The 14192-nt window shown below is 58.2% G+C and overlaps 1 protein-coding gene across 2 annotated transcripts; it reads left to right on the top strand.

Annotated features, from left to right (window-relative positions):
* Positions 1–4797: 4797 nt before the first annotated feature.
* On the top strand, positions 4798–13519 carry EFNA3 (ephrin A3). Of its 2 annotated transcripts, XM_054460052.1 has the most exons (5): positions 4798–5030; positions 11063–11376; positions 11849–11914; positions 12100–12177; positions 12393–13519. In XM_054460052.1, exons 1-5 carry the CDS (start codon positions 4903–4905, stop codon positions 12521–12523), a joined length of 717 nt encoding a protein of 238 aa, XP_054316027.1. In that variant the 5' UTR covers positions 4798–4902; the 3' UTR covers positions 12524–13519. The 2 variants fall into 2 exon arrangements, with proteins under 2 accessions (XP_054316027.1, XP_054316036.1); XM_054460061.2 differs by lacking the exon at positions 12100–12177 and having other exon boundaries at positions 4818–5030; positions 12393–13506.
* The last annotated feature ends 673 nt before the right edge of the window (positions 13520–14192 follow it).

The raw sequence follows: 14192 nt of genomic DNA, 5'->3' as shown, positions 1-14192 counted from the left end.
CCTTGCAGTCACTTTCTTCCTTCCTTTCTTTCTTTTTTAAGAGACAGGGTTTCACTCAGTTGCTCAGGCTGAAGGGCAATGGTGTGATCATTGCTCATGGCAGCCTCAAACTTTTGGACTCAAGTCATCCTCCTGCCTCAGCCTCCCAAAGTGCTAGGATTGATTACAAGTGTGAGCCACTGCATGGGCATTGCAGCCACTTTCTTTTATTTATTTATTTATTTATTTATTTATTTATTTACTTTTTTGAGGCAGAGTCTCGCTCTGTTGCTCAGGCTGGAGTGCAGTGGCACGATCTCGGCTCACTGCAAGCTCCGCCTCCCAGGTTCACGCCATTCTCCTGCCTCAGCCTCCGGAGTAGCTGGGACTACGGGCACCCGCCACCACGCCTGGCTAATTTTTTGTATTTTTAGTAGAGACAGGGTTTCACCGTGGTAGCCAGGATGGTCTCGATCTCCTGACCTCATGATCCGCCCACCTCGGCCTCCCAAAGTGCTGGGATTACAGGTGTGAGCCACCCGGCCATTGCAGTCACTTTCTAGAGAGCTAAACTTTGGTGAAAGTCTGGATTTAGGAAGACTTTTAAGGCTTAAGGAGAGTCTCTGGGGTCTGAGGAGAAGGTCAAGGACCCCTTCTTCCACACTGTCAAGAATAGAGACTTCCTTTTTTGACTGTAACCTCTTCTCATTCCATCTAATCTTTTCCTACCCCTTGCATACTTTCTAAGCCCTAGGTCACATCTCTCACTATGTTAGCTGTTAGGAAAGCTTGGAAATGAGGGAGAACAAATGGAAAAGGGTCTGGGCTGGTCTAGGTGGGCAGACCTCAGTAGATAACCTCTTAATTATAAGAAACGCTCCATTAATCCAGTGCCTCTGGGATCCTAAACACTGTGTTAAGTGCTTCCCAGGCATTATGGATCTTAATCCTCTTAATGACCAGCTCCCTGAGGTGAGGCATTATTATCCCCATTTCACAGATGAGGAAGCAGTCTCAGAGAAGTTAAGTGACTAGCATAGTTAGCGAGTGGCAGAACTGGAATTCGAATCCAAGCCCAGGCTGTTCACTGCTAAGCCAATACTGCTGCCTCTCAGCTTTTCTAGAGGACTCACACACACCTCTAGTGTAACACCCCAGAGCTGCCTCCCCACTCCAGGCTTCTTGGCTTGCTGGACTCATTAGAGGGATCAGGACATGACCAGAATCAGAGGTGATTACACCCCAATGCCACCCACCAAGCCCTGCATCCTAATTTCCTGTGAACTGGACCACATACCAATGCCTATGTTCCCTGCTGTCAGGCTTGTATGTGGTTCCATGTCAACTCATGGATGTTAGAGCATCCTCAGAGCCATGCCGACACACACACTTGCTGGGACCCAGGTTTCCTGGTTAGGACTGCACCAACAGCCTGCCTGGGCTGGGGCCACACACACGGGCCCTGTGCAAGGTGCAGAACCTGTGAATATTTCATGCCTGGAGCTGGCAGCTGCCTCTCTTGCTCACACGTGTGCCTGATCTTCCCTCTCACAGGCTCCTTGTTTATTTGTTTAATGAATTATTTATCCATGGCCCTGCTTCCCTCCTGACCTCCCCCTTCCCCAGGCCCTAGCCTCCATGATTTATTGAACACGGCTCAGCTCTGTGGTTGCCACCTACTGTCCCAGAAGTTGCCTTGGGCCACACAGCCTGAGAGCTCCCTCTGTCCCACACCTGCTCAGCTCCCTGCTTCCTTGGCCCCTGAGGGATGGAGGAGAGTGAGGCGCCATGTCAGAGTCCTCCTAGGAGCTGAGCTCAGTGTCCCAGGAGAGATCTTGGCAGCCAGCAGTGTGCTAGCTAGCTCCTTACCCTGCAGATAAGGAGGAGGAGGCCTGAAGCCCTGAAGACAGGACCAGCCCCATGGAGGGAGCTCCAACCTCCACAGAGGCCCTCATCCAACAGAGAGGTAGTTCAGGGCCCAGGCCTTAGACACCAGTTTTTCACACTATAGGTTGTGATCTATAGTGGGGATGGTAAAGTCAAGAAGTCAATTTTATGGGCTTCAACCAGCTTTTTATTTTACTGTTTTTAATTTTAAAACTAGAACAGAGGAAAATATCATTGTGTATCCTCTGTAGTAAGGGTAAGTATTGTTTCATGAAACTTATTATTTCAGTTAAATGTGTGTGTGTATGAGTGTGTGTGTATGGGAGAGAGAGAGAGAGAGTGTGTGTGTGTGTGTGTTATTGAACTGCAGTGCAAAATATACTACTACTGTGGTGGATCACAGTCAGGAACAATTTGAGTTACAGTTACACGCAAACGTCTAGACCCCACCAATAAGGCCTGGGTCCTTCCATGACTCACATGCCACAGAGAGAAGCCCAGGCCTTTAGATTAGGCCCTGGGCATGTGGACAGTGGCTCAGATCTTATACACAGGGACTCAGTCCCTAGAGAAGCCCAGACCTTATGAATAGAGGCCTATAGACAGACATAGGCATTATAGCTAGAAGCACATATCCTGTAGACAGAATTGCCATACATGGTCATATAGTTTGTGCATGGCACAAAGGAGCCACCCAAGGGGAAGGGGACATCAGCCCAAGCTCCCTCACTAAGACAGGGGGCCACTAGAGCCACCTCTCACTGAAGGAGGCAGCACCTTTGTTTATGCACAAAGGCACCACTTGCCAAGAGATGCACCCTAGGGACTGAGCCTGCAAAGAAGGGTCCTTTTCCTAATTCACACAAAGGCCCAAATCAGCTAGCAGCCCTATGGATAGAGGCCCAGGTAGACAAAGCACTAGATCCCACGGACACAGGCCTAGCTAGGCCCTATAGAGAGTATCTCAACTTCAAAACCAGAGGCTTCGACTCCATAGAGAGAGCTGCTTAAATCCTGTAGAAAGGGCTCCGGATTCTAAGAGAAGGTCTCAGTTATTATTGGAGGGTGGGTGTGGGGGTGCCAGATTCTAAAGAGTACCCAGGCCCTATAGAAAAAGGCCCAAATTCTTAAGCAGAACCTAGATTCGATAAACAGGGATATATCTTTTCTAAAATGGAATTTAAAGTCCTAGACCAAACCAGCAAGTTCCTGTTCACTATCAATATGGGCAGCATCTCTGCCAACTGTGGGCCCCTACAGAGAGAAGCTGCCCTTGTGGAGCAGGGAATATGATTTGAGTGGAGGGGGCTGGGATTTGTGGCACCTGGAGTAAGCAGGTTAGCATCATTTGGGTGAAACAAATCTCTCTGGGGATGAGGAGCCTGCGGGGAGGGAGAGCTGTTTGCAGAGTCCCCCACTTCCATCCCAAGGGGCCTAATTTATTTGCTGGCTCCTGAGAAGGAAGAAGAGATCTCCTGGGGTGGAGAGGAGCCCAGAAAAGACAGAGCCTACTCTCACCTGGCAGCAGTCAGACACTGAGCCTATTCTGGATAGCACCACCCCTGCCCCCAGCCTAGCACCTGAGGCTGACTTGTGGTCAAGACCCTGTCCTGCCACAGATAAGCAGATAGGGAGGTGCCTGCATGTTCCCTCTCCTGAAGGATAGAAGCAAATAGCAGCATGCCTGTCTCCCTGGACACAGGTGGTTGGCTTGTGGTCTGAGAACCCAGTCAGGTCTGGTTCCACCTGGTCTGGGCCTCTCCAAAAGAGAAGAGATAAGGGACGGATAGTCCTAGGTCTGGTTTCTGAACACTTTTCCTGAACTTTTACTTCCTAGAAAGAGAGAAGAGGAGAGCAAGGAACTGTGTGTGTCAGGATGCATGTGGGTTTGTGTGTGTGTTGTGTGTGGATGGATATAGGTGTGTGCTTGGGTGTCTCTGTGCCTGATCTCTAGCAGTCTGATAGTGCCCTTTCCTATGTGTGTCTGGAAGGTGTACCTGTGTGTCCGTATGTCTGTGTCAGGCGCCTGTGTCTCTATGTTCTCTGCTTTTGGGTGACTGTGCCTTTTTTCCTGAATGTGTGTGTGTGTGTGATGTGTGTGCTTGGGTGTCACTGTGAGGACAATGACTGTGGTGAGAGCTGGAACACAAGGTGCTCTTCCCTCTGACTCAGGATCAGTGTCTCTGAGAGTAGGAGTGAGAAACCCTGGGGACACCCCTGGCTGCCCCGAGAGGGGCCCTGCCTAAGTGCCAGTGAGGAATCCTTTGTAGGTGTCCAGGGAACCCTGCTTTACCCCAGCTGACTCTCTCCTTGACCCTCTCCTGCGCCTTGGATTCTGGACCACTGAAGGCTCTTACAGCACCCAGTATTGACATTCTGGGGGGCTGAGCTCTTTTACTCTGCCTCCAAGAAAAACAAGCCTCATGCTCAGCTGGGGGCTTCAGGTCACCAGCTGTCAGAGCCTTGGTGCCAGCTGAGGACTTCTCCACCACCCTTCTGTGCCCACCTGAGTCCTCATGCACACGGGAAAAGGGGGCATGGACGCAGCAGAGGGCCACAGTGTTCAGAAGGGAAGGGGTCCAGCCCTACTTACTAAGAGGTCCTGGATCCCCAGCTTCTTCTCAAGTCTGCTCCTTCCCCTCATTCCCAGAGATGAATGGGCTTTCCTGAGATCGAGATCCTTATCTTGAGTTCCCAAATCCTTCTGGGAAATTCAGCCTGGGGAGCAAAAGGCCCAGGACCAGTTGTAGCAAACTGAACCCAGGAGGAAGAGGCGAGGCACGCGCTGGTCTTTCCCGAGGGGGCAGCGCGGTCCCCACCTCCCACGCGTTGCGCGCTCCCGGCCGGAGCCGGACGGGGCCTGTCGGGGGCGCGCCAGGGGCGGGGCTTCGGGGGTGCGCCCAGGAGGGCGGAGGGAAGGGCTGGGGGCGTGGCCTAAGGCTGGAGGCCGGCGGCGGCGGCAGCAGGGAGCTGGGAAGCGGAGAAGCCGGGAGCGCGGGGCTCAGTCGGGGGGCGGCGGCGGCGGCGGCTCCGGGGATGGCGGCGGCTCCGTTGCTGCTGCTGCTGCTGCTCGTGCCCGTGCCGCTGCTGCCGCTGCTGGCCCAAGGGCCCGGAGGGGCGCTGGGAAACCGGCATGCGGTGTACTGGAACAGCTCCAACCAGCAGTGAGTCCGGGACCCTGGGAGTCCGCGCGTCCCCTGTCAGTGAGAGGGGGAGCCGGTGGGCCCGAGAAGTCCTGGGGGATCCCGGGGTGGGAGTCCTGGGAGACCAGAGCTGGGGGCTGGGAGGGGACGGAGAGGGGGACGCACTCTGTGGGCGTCTAGGAAACTCGGGGGTGTCTGAAGAGGCTGTTGGGCTATAGTAAGGAGCGCTCGGGTCGTGCGGAGGAGGCCGCTGGAGGGGCCCCCCACCCCATCTTGGCTTCTCTCCGCACCCGCCGCTGGAATAGCATGCCCCTGTCCCATAGTCCCACCAGTTGGGCTGGGGTTTGGGGGTAGCGGTGTGCTGGGGATAGGCCGCTGCATTTTGGGGCCCAGGGATGACCTGTTTTTGGCCATGAGGGCTTCCAGGGGTTCTGTCTAGGACTCCTTCTTTTAAAAGTGGGGTCCAGAGCTGAGGCAGGGAGTCCGACCGAGCACCTCCCTAGAAGGAAGGCGAATGGGTTGTCTTGGTTGTGTGGATAAGCCCGGCTGGGGTGAGCTAGGGCTGGGTCGCTGAGTTGGGGAGCCCTGGGAATGCTGCTTGGTTAGGATGGGAACGTGGGGTACCGGCGAGAGGGAAGGCGGCAGAGAGATGTCGGTGTGTCACACACGCACACACACGCCCGGGCTGGGGACGGCGAATGGCTCCAAGTGTGAGCGGGCGTGCGCGGCTGTCAGTGTGCGTGTGCGTCTGAGTGTGTGATTTGTGTGTCTGCGTCGGCGATCGTCTGGGGGTGGGAGCGGGCGGCGGGTCGGGGAAGGGGCTGCGGTCGCTGTCCGCGCGGCCGACTGCGTCTGGGCTGGGGTGGCTGTTGGCGCCGCCGCGGTCTGGGCGGGTGTCAGGGAGGCCGTGTGGTTTCCCGGGGTGTGTGGCGCGGTGGCCGGGTGCTGGCTGCGGGGCCGGGTCCTCATTCTGCTCAGTCCTTGCTGCCCTTGTCTTCTCCTCCCCGCCAAGCCACCGTGTGTATCACCCTGGCCACCTTAGTGTGTGTCTGTGTGTTGGTAGGGGGAGATCCCTGGGGACGCGGGGGTCACTGTCACACCTGCCCGGGCGGTGGCGGCAGCACTGCCTCTGGCTCCCCACCCCAGGGACCGACCGACCAGGGAGCAAATGGCCAGACCCCAGGGGAGGGGACCGGGAGGGCCGGGCGGCCGCGACCCCCAACCTCTCGGAGGAGGGGCTGCCGCTCGCCGCTCCGCTCTTTGTTGTTTGGGGCTCCGCGCCTCCCCCTCTCCCTCCTCGCGCCCGGAGTGTCAGACTGGGGGTGGGGATGAGCCAACGACGCCCCCCTCTCGCTTCCCATGGAAACCTCGGGGGTGGGGACGTGGCCCCTCCCCCCCGGAGCGGGACTCCAAGAACTCCGGGGGGTGCTGGGGGCTGACTTTCCAGCTCTATCTAGCTCAGCCCCCTCCCCTAGACTCACACGTCCGCCCCCCACCCCGCTAGAGTCTGGCGGGGAACGGAGAGCTCGCAGGTGAGGGGCCCCGGGTTCCCCGCCACCCTTGGAGCACCTCAGCGTTCTTAGGGGAAGCCAGAGCCGGGGAGGATGCGGGTGTAGGTTTGGTGGGGGGAGGTGTTGATCAGGTTCCCCTCCCCCGCATACACCTGGGCGCAGGTGAAAGCTCAGGGAGCGGGTGGGGGAGCCCGGGTTCCGGGAGCCTCCTTTCTGTCCTCTCTACTCCGTGCGGGCCTGGGCCGGCAGAGGTAGGAGGGGGCGCACACCGGGCCAGGAGGCTGCCGCCGCCCCCGCCTCGCTTCCCGGGCCTTTGTTGCCGCTGCGCCCGGGCTCCCCGTCTCCCTCACTGCGGCAGCCGCGGCCCCATAAATCGTGAGAGCGACGTGCTCCGGAGCCGAGAGTGGAGAGGGCCGGGGAGCTGGGGGCGGGGCCGACCGAGCCACAGGCTCCCGCGCCCCCTCCCCCTAGTCACGTGAGCTGGGCTCCTGGCTCCCACCTCCCGTCACGTGCGGAGGGTCTCTGCCCCTTGGGGTCACGTGGGGAGGGTCTTGCGACCCCGCCTCCTGGGGGTCACGTGGGAGGGTGCTGGTGGGACACGTGCGTCGGCCTCCTTTGACAGACCTGGGGACTGTGCCCTGCACACCGGCCGCGACCTAGCCCTCTGCCCCCGACTCAGTACTTCCATTTAGTCCCGTGGAATAGGAGAGACCTGTTCCCAATCTGGCCCAGAAACTAGGGGTGGGGGGACTGTATTGGAGGGATGCATTAGAGTATGAGGTCGAGGAGTCCCCTAAACCGGGAACTGAACTTGGTGAGGGGGGTTGGGACGGCCGATGGCCAAATATATGCCCCCTGGCCTGTGTTTCATTTCTTTGCAGAACTGAGCAAAGATGTTGGTATTTGCCCCTGTCTCAAGGAGCTTCGGGAACATCTTTCTATATAGCTGTCTCTCGACCTATCTCTGAAATGTTTCTGTTGCTGATCTCTCTTTCATTTATGCATTCATTCAACAAATATTTATTGAGGCTCTACTACGTCCCTGATGGTCTTTCTCTGTGTTTTCTCCCAGTCTCTGAGTCTCAGCCTTGCACCTTTCCCTGTCCCTGCTTCTCTCCTTTGCGTCTCTCTCCGTCTCCGCCGTCTGTGGGCCTCTCTGGCCTGCCTGTCTCTCCTGTTCTCCAAGACTCTCGGTTCTCGTTCTCTTCCCTGCCTCTCTCGGTTTCTGGCTTCTCTCTCGCACCGTGTCTCCCTTCCTTTCCCCTTTCAGTGAATCCGGCCTCTGCTACCCTCCCCTTCTCGGTGTGTGTCTCCCCGTCACTCCGTCTCTGTGTCTCGCTTTCGGCGGGTCTCTCGCTCCTCTCCGCCGCTGCAGATCAATAAACCTTCGCCGCCGCCGCCGCCGTTGTCGCAGGGAGGAGGGGCGGAGGTGTCGGGCGCGCTGATTCTCCCCCACCCGACGCGGCCCAGGGAAGCCTTGCGCCCAGACCCGGTCTGTCCAGACTGGGACGGGCGGGGCGCCGAGGCCCAGGGCGCCTGAGGGGCGCAGGGGTGTCAGCGTGCAACCGCCGCCCCCTGAGCGTTCTCGCCACCACCGCCACCACCCTCAAAGCCCGGGCGCGCGGACCCCACGCCGCGCACACGTGGTCCGGCCTCGCCTGCTGGAGCGGGCGGCGCGCAGCCTCGGGGGCGCGCGCTAAAGGGAAGAGGAACCCGGGTCTACGTTCTTCCTCCACCCCTTTAACTCTGCAGCCCGGCGTCTAAGACCGGGGCTGGGGGTGGAGGATGGCGAGGATTTGACAAGTTCAGGGCGGCCTGGGATCCTTTCCCTACTCCCTGGTCTTGTTGGACACCGTGTTTACCTGCCCTAATTGCCCCGCGCTGGGGGAGAAGTTTGCTCCTTCCCCGCTCCGCCCGCCTGCCCCCTCCGCGGACACTCCGGGTTAAGTGGAGCCAGGCGCGGGCCGGCAGGGCACTGAAAGCGAGAGAGAGGTGTCGGGATGCGCCTCAGAAGGCGGTGAGAGTCGGGAGAGACCGAAATAACGGGGCGAGGGGACAGCCCCTCCAAATGGGGTGTGTCGGCATTCGCCTTTCTGCAAGGGAGGCGAGAGGCTATAGGGGATGAAGTGGAGCAAGAAGAGAGAACAGTACGAAGGGGCAGGGCACAACCCGGTCCCCAGGTCCCAGCCCACCCCCACCCTTCCGCAGGAGGTTCGGCCCTGGAGGCGGGGTTAGCTGCGGAGCTTCGCAGGGGCCCAGCGGCACCTCTCTCTCCGCACTGCTAGGGAGAGGGAGGGAGGATGACAGATTCAATTAAAGTGCCCAAGCCAAGGAGACACGTTGGGTCTCCAAAGAGTTGTGGTTGGGAATTCCTGGCTCTCACCCCGTTTGTCCCCGTGCCCTCTGTGTACCAACTGGGCCCAGCCACCCCACCGGCAGGTCTTTCTCTCACATGCCCAGCCTTGGGGGGCATTTCAGGGGCTGTTCCTGCCACCCAGCGCAGGAGTACATAACAGATGGCTTCCCTTCACCTGTGGTCGCCCTGCAACCTTTTTTATAAGGCTAGTCCTGCCCTGTTGAGGAAATGGAATTACCTGTAGGAATACCTTGGGTGTTGGCTTCCTCCCTGCTGGAATGGGGTGTGTTGTAGGGGGAATGGGCGGTACAGCAGGGAGGGGCTGCTTCAGAGTGGGACTGGAAACATGGGTGAGGCTCAAAGACAGAGATCCCAGTGTGGCTGTGCAGCTGCTCCAGACCTGGCACCCTCACCACTGGAGGCCCCCTCCCCAAGGCCTGAGGAGAGGAACAGATTATGGGTTGGTGACGGACAGGCAAGCCTAGGATGGCAGTTTGGAGCCAGGCCTGGTCTAACCCGTTTTCCTGCTCCCAGTGCCCCAGGCCGAGGCTCCTGCCCACCTGAGTGCCAGGGCAAGGGAGGGGCCTGAGTGACCCATTACTCCCATGGGAACAGAGTGGGGCTGCTGGCATTCCTGATGACCAAAGGAGGCTGTGCCAATTCTTACTGGGGTACCCAAACATCAGCTGTCTGCCTGCCTCACTGCCAGGCTTGGAATGGGTTGCTGGTGGAGGGGACAGCACAGGCAAAGCCAGGGAAGTGGGGTCAGGTGGGAGGGACCCCCAAGGCCCCACCGTGTGCAGAAGCCTCCACGCTCATTTCTTTAATGGATCTAATTACTGTTTGGGGAACTGGGTGGTGCCTGGTGACATAGGGAGCCAGTCTCTCCCCCCAGGGAGCTCCCAGGGACTAGGGACCCCGTGGTTTGACATTTTGCCAAGGACCCCATGCCTTTCTGTGTCCACCACTCTCCTTGCACTGCTAAGATATGTGCATTCTTACCTTAAAGAAATTAGGGAAAACTGCCCCCTCTCCGAGTTTCTTTCTCCATTCAGAGGTTTCTCCATCCCCACACCGCTCAGTACTGCCATCGAGGGTGTTAAGACCAACACTTTGATGGTGACTAGCAAGGCAGGTGGGGATTACAAGGGACCCAGCATCTGCTTCTCTGTCCCAAAGAGGGATCAGGGAAATAAGAGGCGCAGCCATCTTGTCTAGGCCCTGTGCCCACTGCTCTGCCCAGCATCATTAAGGGGAGCCATTGTGCCAGGTTGAGGAAGGAGGTGCACAATGAGACAGAAGTTTGGGCTGGTTGGCATGATGCCACGTGGAGTCTTGGTACTGAGTCCCTTAGCGCCCTCATGTGTTTAAAGTTCCTGGGAGCCTAACTGTCCTTGGCCTCAGGGTGGGGTCTCTCACGGGACTCAAGGTACAGAAGCCAGTGATATTGTAGTATGGGGAGGGCAGGGAGAGACCCCCAGATTGGTGGGGTCAACCAATACTGGCATGCGGGCCAGCACACATACAGCCCAGCTTTTCTGTGTGTCTGCTGCCTATGAGTGGGCGGTGGACATATTTGTGTGTGTGCCATAGAACTTATGCATGTATATGCATGAAGCCGCCATACATGCGTCTGTAAGGGCAGGTCCTGTTGGACTGGCCCCCGGGGTGGACTGGCAGCCGCAGGGAAGCATGGTGGGAGAAGCGATGGAGGGTGTGTGTCCCTCGGAGGGGATCCCTCCCACGTTCACCCTTGGCTTCCATCCCTCCCATCCCTCCTCCCGGCTGCTGAATTATGGGGAATGGACGGAGGAAATCCGGGCCTGGGTCTGGGAGTCTCTGGGGCCTGCGCCGTTTCTGTGGCAACCAAAGCGTACGTTCTCTTCTTCCCTCCGCCCCTCTCCCTCGCCTCCTTTTCTTTGGAGGCAGGCCGGGCTTCCCTGCGCCTTTGCTACCCTCTGGTGGCCAACAGGAGAAGGACAGGCCAAGAAGGAGGGCACGGAAGGAGACTTCGGCGAGCGGCGGCACTAGGGCCCCGGGGGCAGAGACAGGGCTGAGCCGCGAGGAAGCTCCGAGGAAAAGTCGGGAGGCTACGCGGACCCTGGGGAGGGGCTGCGGAGCGGTCAGATGGAAAGCGGCTTTGCTCTGGGGTTTCTTCTCTCTGAGCCACTTCCTCTTCCCCACAGCCTGCGGCGAGAGGGCTACACCGTGCAGGTGAACGTGAACGACTATCTGGATATTTACTGCCCGCACTACAACAGCTCGGGGGTGGGCCCCGGGGCGGGGCCGGGGCCCGGAGGCGGGGCAGAGCAGTACGTGCTGTACATGGTGAGCCGCAACGGCTACCGCACCTGCAACGCCAGCCAGGGCTTCAAGCGCTGGGAGTGCAACCGGCCGCACGCCCCGCACAGCCCCATCAAGTTCTCGGAGAAGTTCCAGCGCTACAGCGCCTTCTCGCTGGGCTACGAGTTCCACGCTGGCCACGAGTACTACTACATCTGTGAGTGACGGCGGCCGGGCGGGCTGGTCTGAACGCGAGAGTCTGAGTGACAGCCAGGGGGTGGAGCCCCGAGGCTCCGGGGCGGGGCCGGCGCGGCGGGCGCCAGGTCTCACGGCTGAGACCAGGGAGGAGGCGTGGGCACAGGGCGCCTCAGGGGTTCAGCTCAGACGAGGTCGTGGGGCCAAGAGAGGAGTTTGGTGACAGTCCCAAGTTTGGGCTGCAGAGAATCGCTGTTTCTGTGAGGGACATTCCGGGGTTGGAACATCAGGGATCCCAGTTTCTTGAGGGGTGGGACCAAAGGGGCGTCTAGGGCCGACGGCAGAGCTACAGTGACCCGTGTCCAAAGGGTAGAGGAGCTCTGAAGGAGACCGCCCGACGGGGACAGTTTGGAGGGGGTGAGAAATACAGCCGTCGAGGGAGGGCACAGGGCACACAATGGGCGAAAGTGACTCAGGCCCGGTCTCCTCCCCAGCCACGCCCACTCACAACCTGCACTGGAAGTGTCTGAGGATGAAGGTGTTCGTCTGCTGCGCCTCCAGTGAGTAGAATCGGCTCCGAGCCGCGCCCCCATCCTCAGCTCCCTGCTTTGGGGCTCCCCTGGCTTCCTGGGGGTGGGGGCGGAGGGCACAGGTGAGGGGGGCTTGCTCCCCAGCCGTAGCAAGGGGAGGGAATCCTGGCCCTGACTCTCCCCTCCTCTCTCCCCACCCGCACCCCACCCCGCAGCATCGCACTCCGGGGAGAAGCCGGTCCCCACTCTCCCCCAGTTCACCATGGGCCCCAATGTGAAGATCAACGTGCTGGGTGAGTCTGCGCAGCGCCCTCTGGTGGCCACTGCTGGAACCGCAGCCCCCGCCCCGGTGCCTGCTCACCTCGCATGCCTTCCCCGGGGGCACTACTGATACTTCCTACCCCGTGGGTGGTCACGTCCCTGGCTCCACTGCTGCTGCCGCTGCCGCGTGCCCCTGCCCTGGCGCGCAACCCAGCCCTCACCAGTCTGTCTGTTCCTCTGTTCACAGAAGACTTTGAGGGAGAGAACCCTCAGGTGCCCAAGCTTGAGAAGAGCATCAGCGGGACCAGCCCCAAACGGGAACACCTGCCCCTGGCCGTGGGCATCGCCTTCTTCCTCATGACGTTCTTGGCCTCCTAGCTCTGCCCCCTCCCCTGGGGGGGAGAGATGGGGCGGGGCTTGGAAGGAGCAGGGAGCCTTTGGCCTCTCCAAGGGAAGCCTAGTGGGCCTAGACCCCTCCTCCCATGGCTAGAAGTGGGGCCTGCACCATACATCTGTGTCCGCCCCCTCTACCCCTTCCCCCCCAGGTAGCGCACTGTAGTGGACCAAGCACGGGGACAGCCATGGGTCCCAGGTGGCCTTGTGGCTCTGGTAATGTTTGGTACCAAACTTGGGGGCCAAAAAGGGCAGTGCTCAGGACTCCCTGGCCCCTGGTACCTTTCCCTGACTCCCGGTGCCCTCTCCCTTTGTCCCCCCAGAGAGACATATGCCCCCAGAGAGAGCAAATCGAAGCGTGGGAGGCACCCCCATTGCTCTCCTCCAGGGGCAGAACATGGGGAGGGGACTAGATGGGCAAGGGGCAGCACTGCCTGCTGCCTCCTTCCCCTGTTTACAGCAATAAGCACGTCCTCCTCCCCCACTCCCACTTCCAGGATTGTGGTTTGGATTGAAACCAAGTTTACAAGTAGACACCCCTGGGGAGGCAGGCAGTGGACAAGGATGGTACGGGGTGGGCATTGGGGTGCCAGGCAGGCATGTACAGACTCTATATCTCTATATATAATGTACAGACAGACAGAGTCCCTTCCCTCTTTAACCCCCTGACCTTTCTTGACTTCCCCTTCCAGCTTCAGACCCCTTCCCCACCAGGCTAGGCCCCCCACACCTGGGGGACCCCCTGGCCCCTCTTTTGTCTTCTGTGAAGACAGGACCTATGCAACGCACAGACACTTTTGGAGACCGTAAAACAACAACGCCCCCTCCCTTCCAGCCCTGAGCCGGGAACCATCTCCCAGGACCTTGCCCTGCTCACCCTATGTGGTCCCACCCATCCTCCTGGGCCTTTTTCAAGTGCTTTGGCTGTGACTTTCATACTCTGCTCTTAGTCTAAAAAAAATAAACTGGAGATAAAAATAACTGAGTGTGTGTGATTTCAAAGGGCCATCACCCTTCTGTTACACTGGTTAAACCTCACAGGGCACCGGGCCTGAGTAGGAGAGGGAATTCTGGGGCCAAAGGGTCACAACAAGGTATTTAAAACTTTTTCTGGGGCTCATCTTCATTACAAAGGCAGCGCTGCTTGGAAAGAGCAAGAGGGGCCTCCAGGCAGGGCCTGGTTGACTTTGGGCAAATCACTCAACCTCTCTGATTCTCAGGTATCCCACCAGAAAAACTGGTTGTGGTATCTCTTTCTCAGGGTTGGTGTAGGGATTAAATGACGCAGGGAGTTAAAGGCTCCATCAATTATGGTTTCCACCTTTTCTTCCCCTTCCATTCTGTAATTGAGGTTCTTGACTGGAGTCTATGGATTTCAGGGGATTTGAGAACCTAGACAGAAAAAAAACTATCTTTATTTTCACTTGCCTATAACTAAAATTTAACATTCTCTTGTGTGCTTGGGCAGCAAGCCATAATAGTATTAATAGTACCTGTGACTTTGTAACCAGAAATCACAGATGTTTTCAGGCTGCATTATAGTTGTTGAAGATATCTCAAAATACCATTTACACCCATTAGTACTTTGAAATGATCATAGTTGTTAGACCTTCCTCATTTTTAATGTGTTAATAAGAAAGCATATATATTACTA

The sequence above is a fragment of the Pongo pygmaeus genome, chromosome 1, assembly GCF_028885625.2.
Source record: "Pongo pygmaeus isolate AG05252 chromosome 1, NHGRI_mPonPyg2-v2.0_pri, whole genome shotgun sequence".
Taxonomy (NCBI): Eukaryota; Metazoa; Chordata; class Mammalia; order Primates; family Hominidae; genus Pongo; species Pongo pygmaeus.
Note: the sequence above shows the minus strand (reverse complement) of the source record. Positions and strands in the feature narration are given on the sequence as shown.

What these genes read in the sequence shown, in the direction of transcription:
- EFNA3 (XM_054460052.1), top strand. Translation starts at nt 4,903, where the DNA reads ATGGCGGCGGCTCCGTTGCTGCTGCTGCTGCTGCTCGTGCCCGTGCCG. An exon ending in TGGAACAGCTCCAACCAGCA is followed by an intron (nt 5,031 to 11,062) that starts GTGAGTCCGGGA and finishes TCTTCCCCACAG; the next exon opens with CCTGCGGCGAGAGGGCTACA. An exon ending in CCACGAGTACTACTACATCT is followed by an intron (nt 11,377 to 11,848) that starts GTGAGTGACGGC and finishes TCTCCTCCCCAG; the next exon opens with CCACGCCCACTCACAACCTG.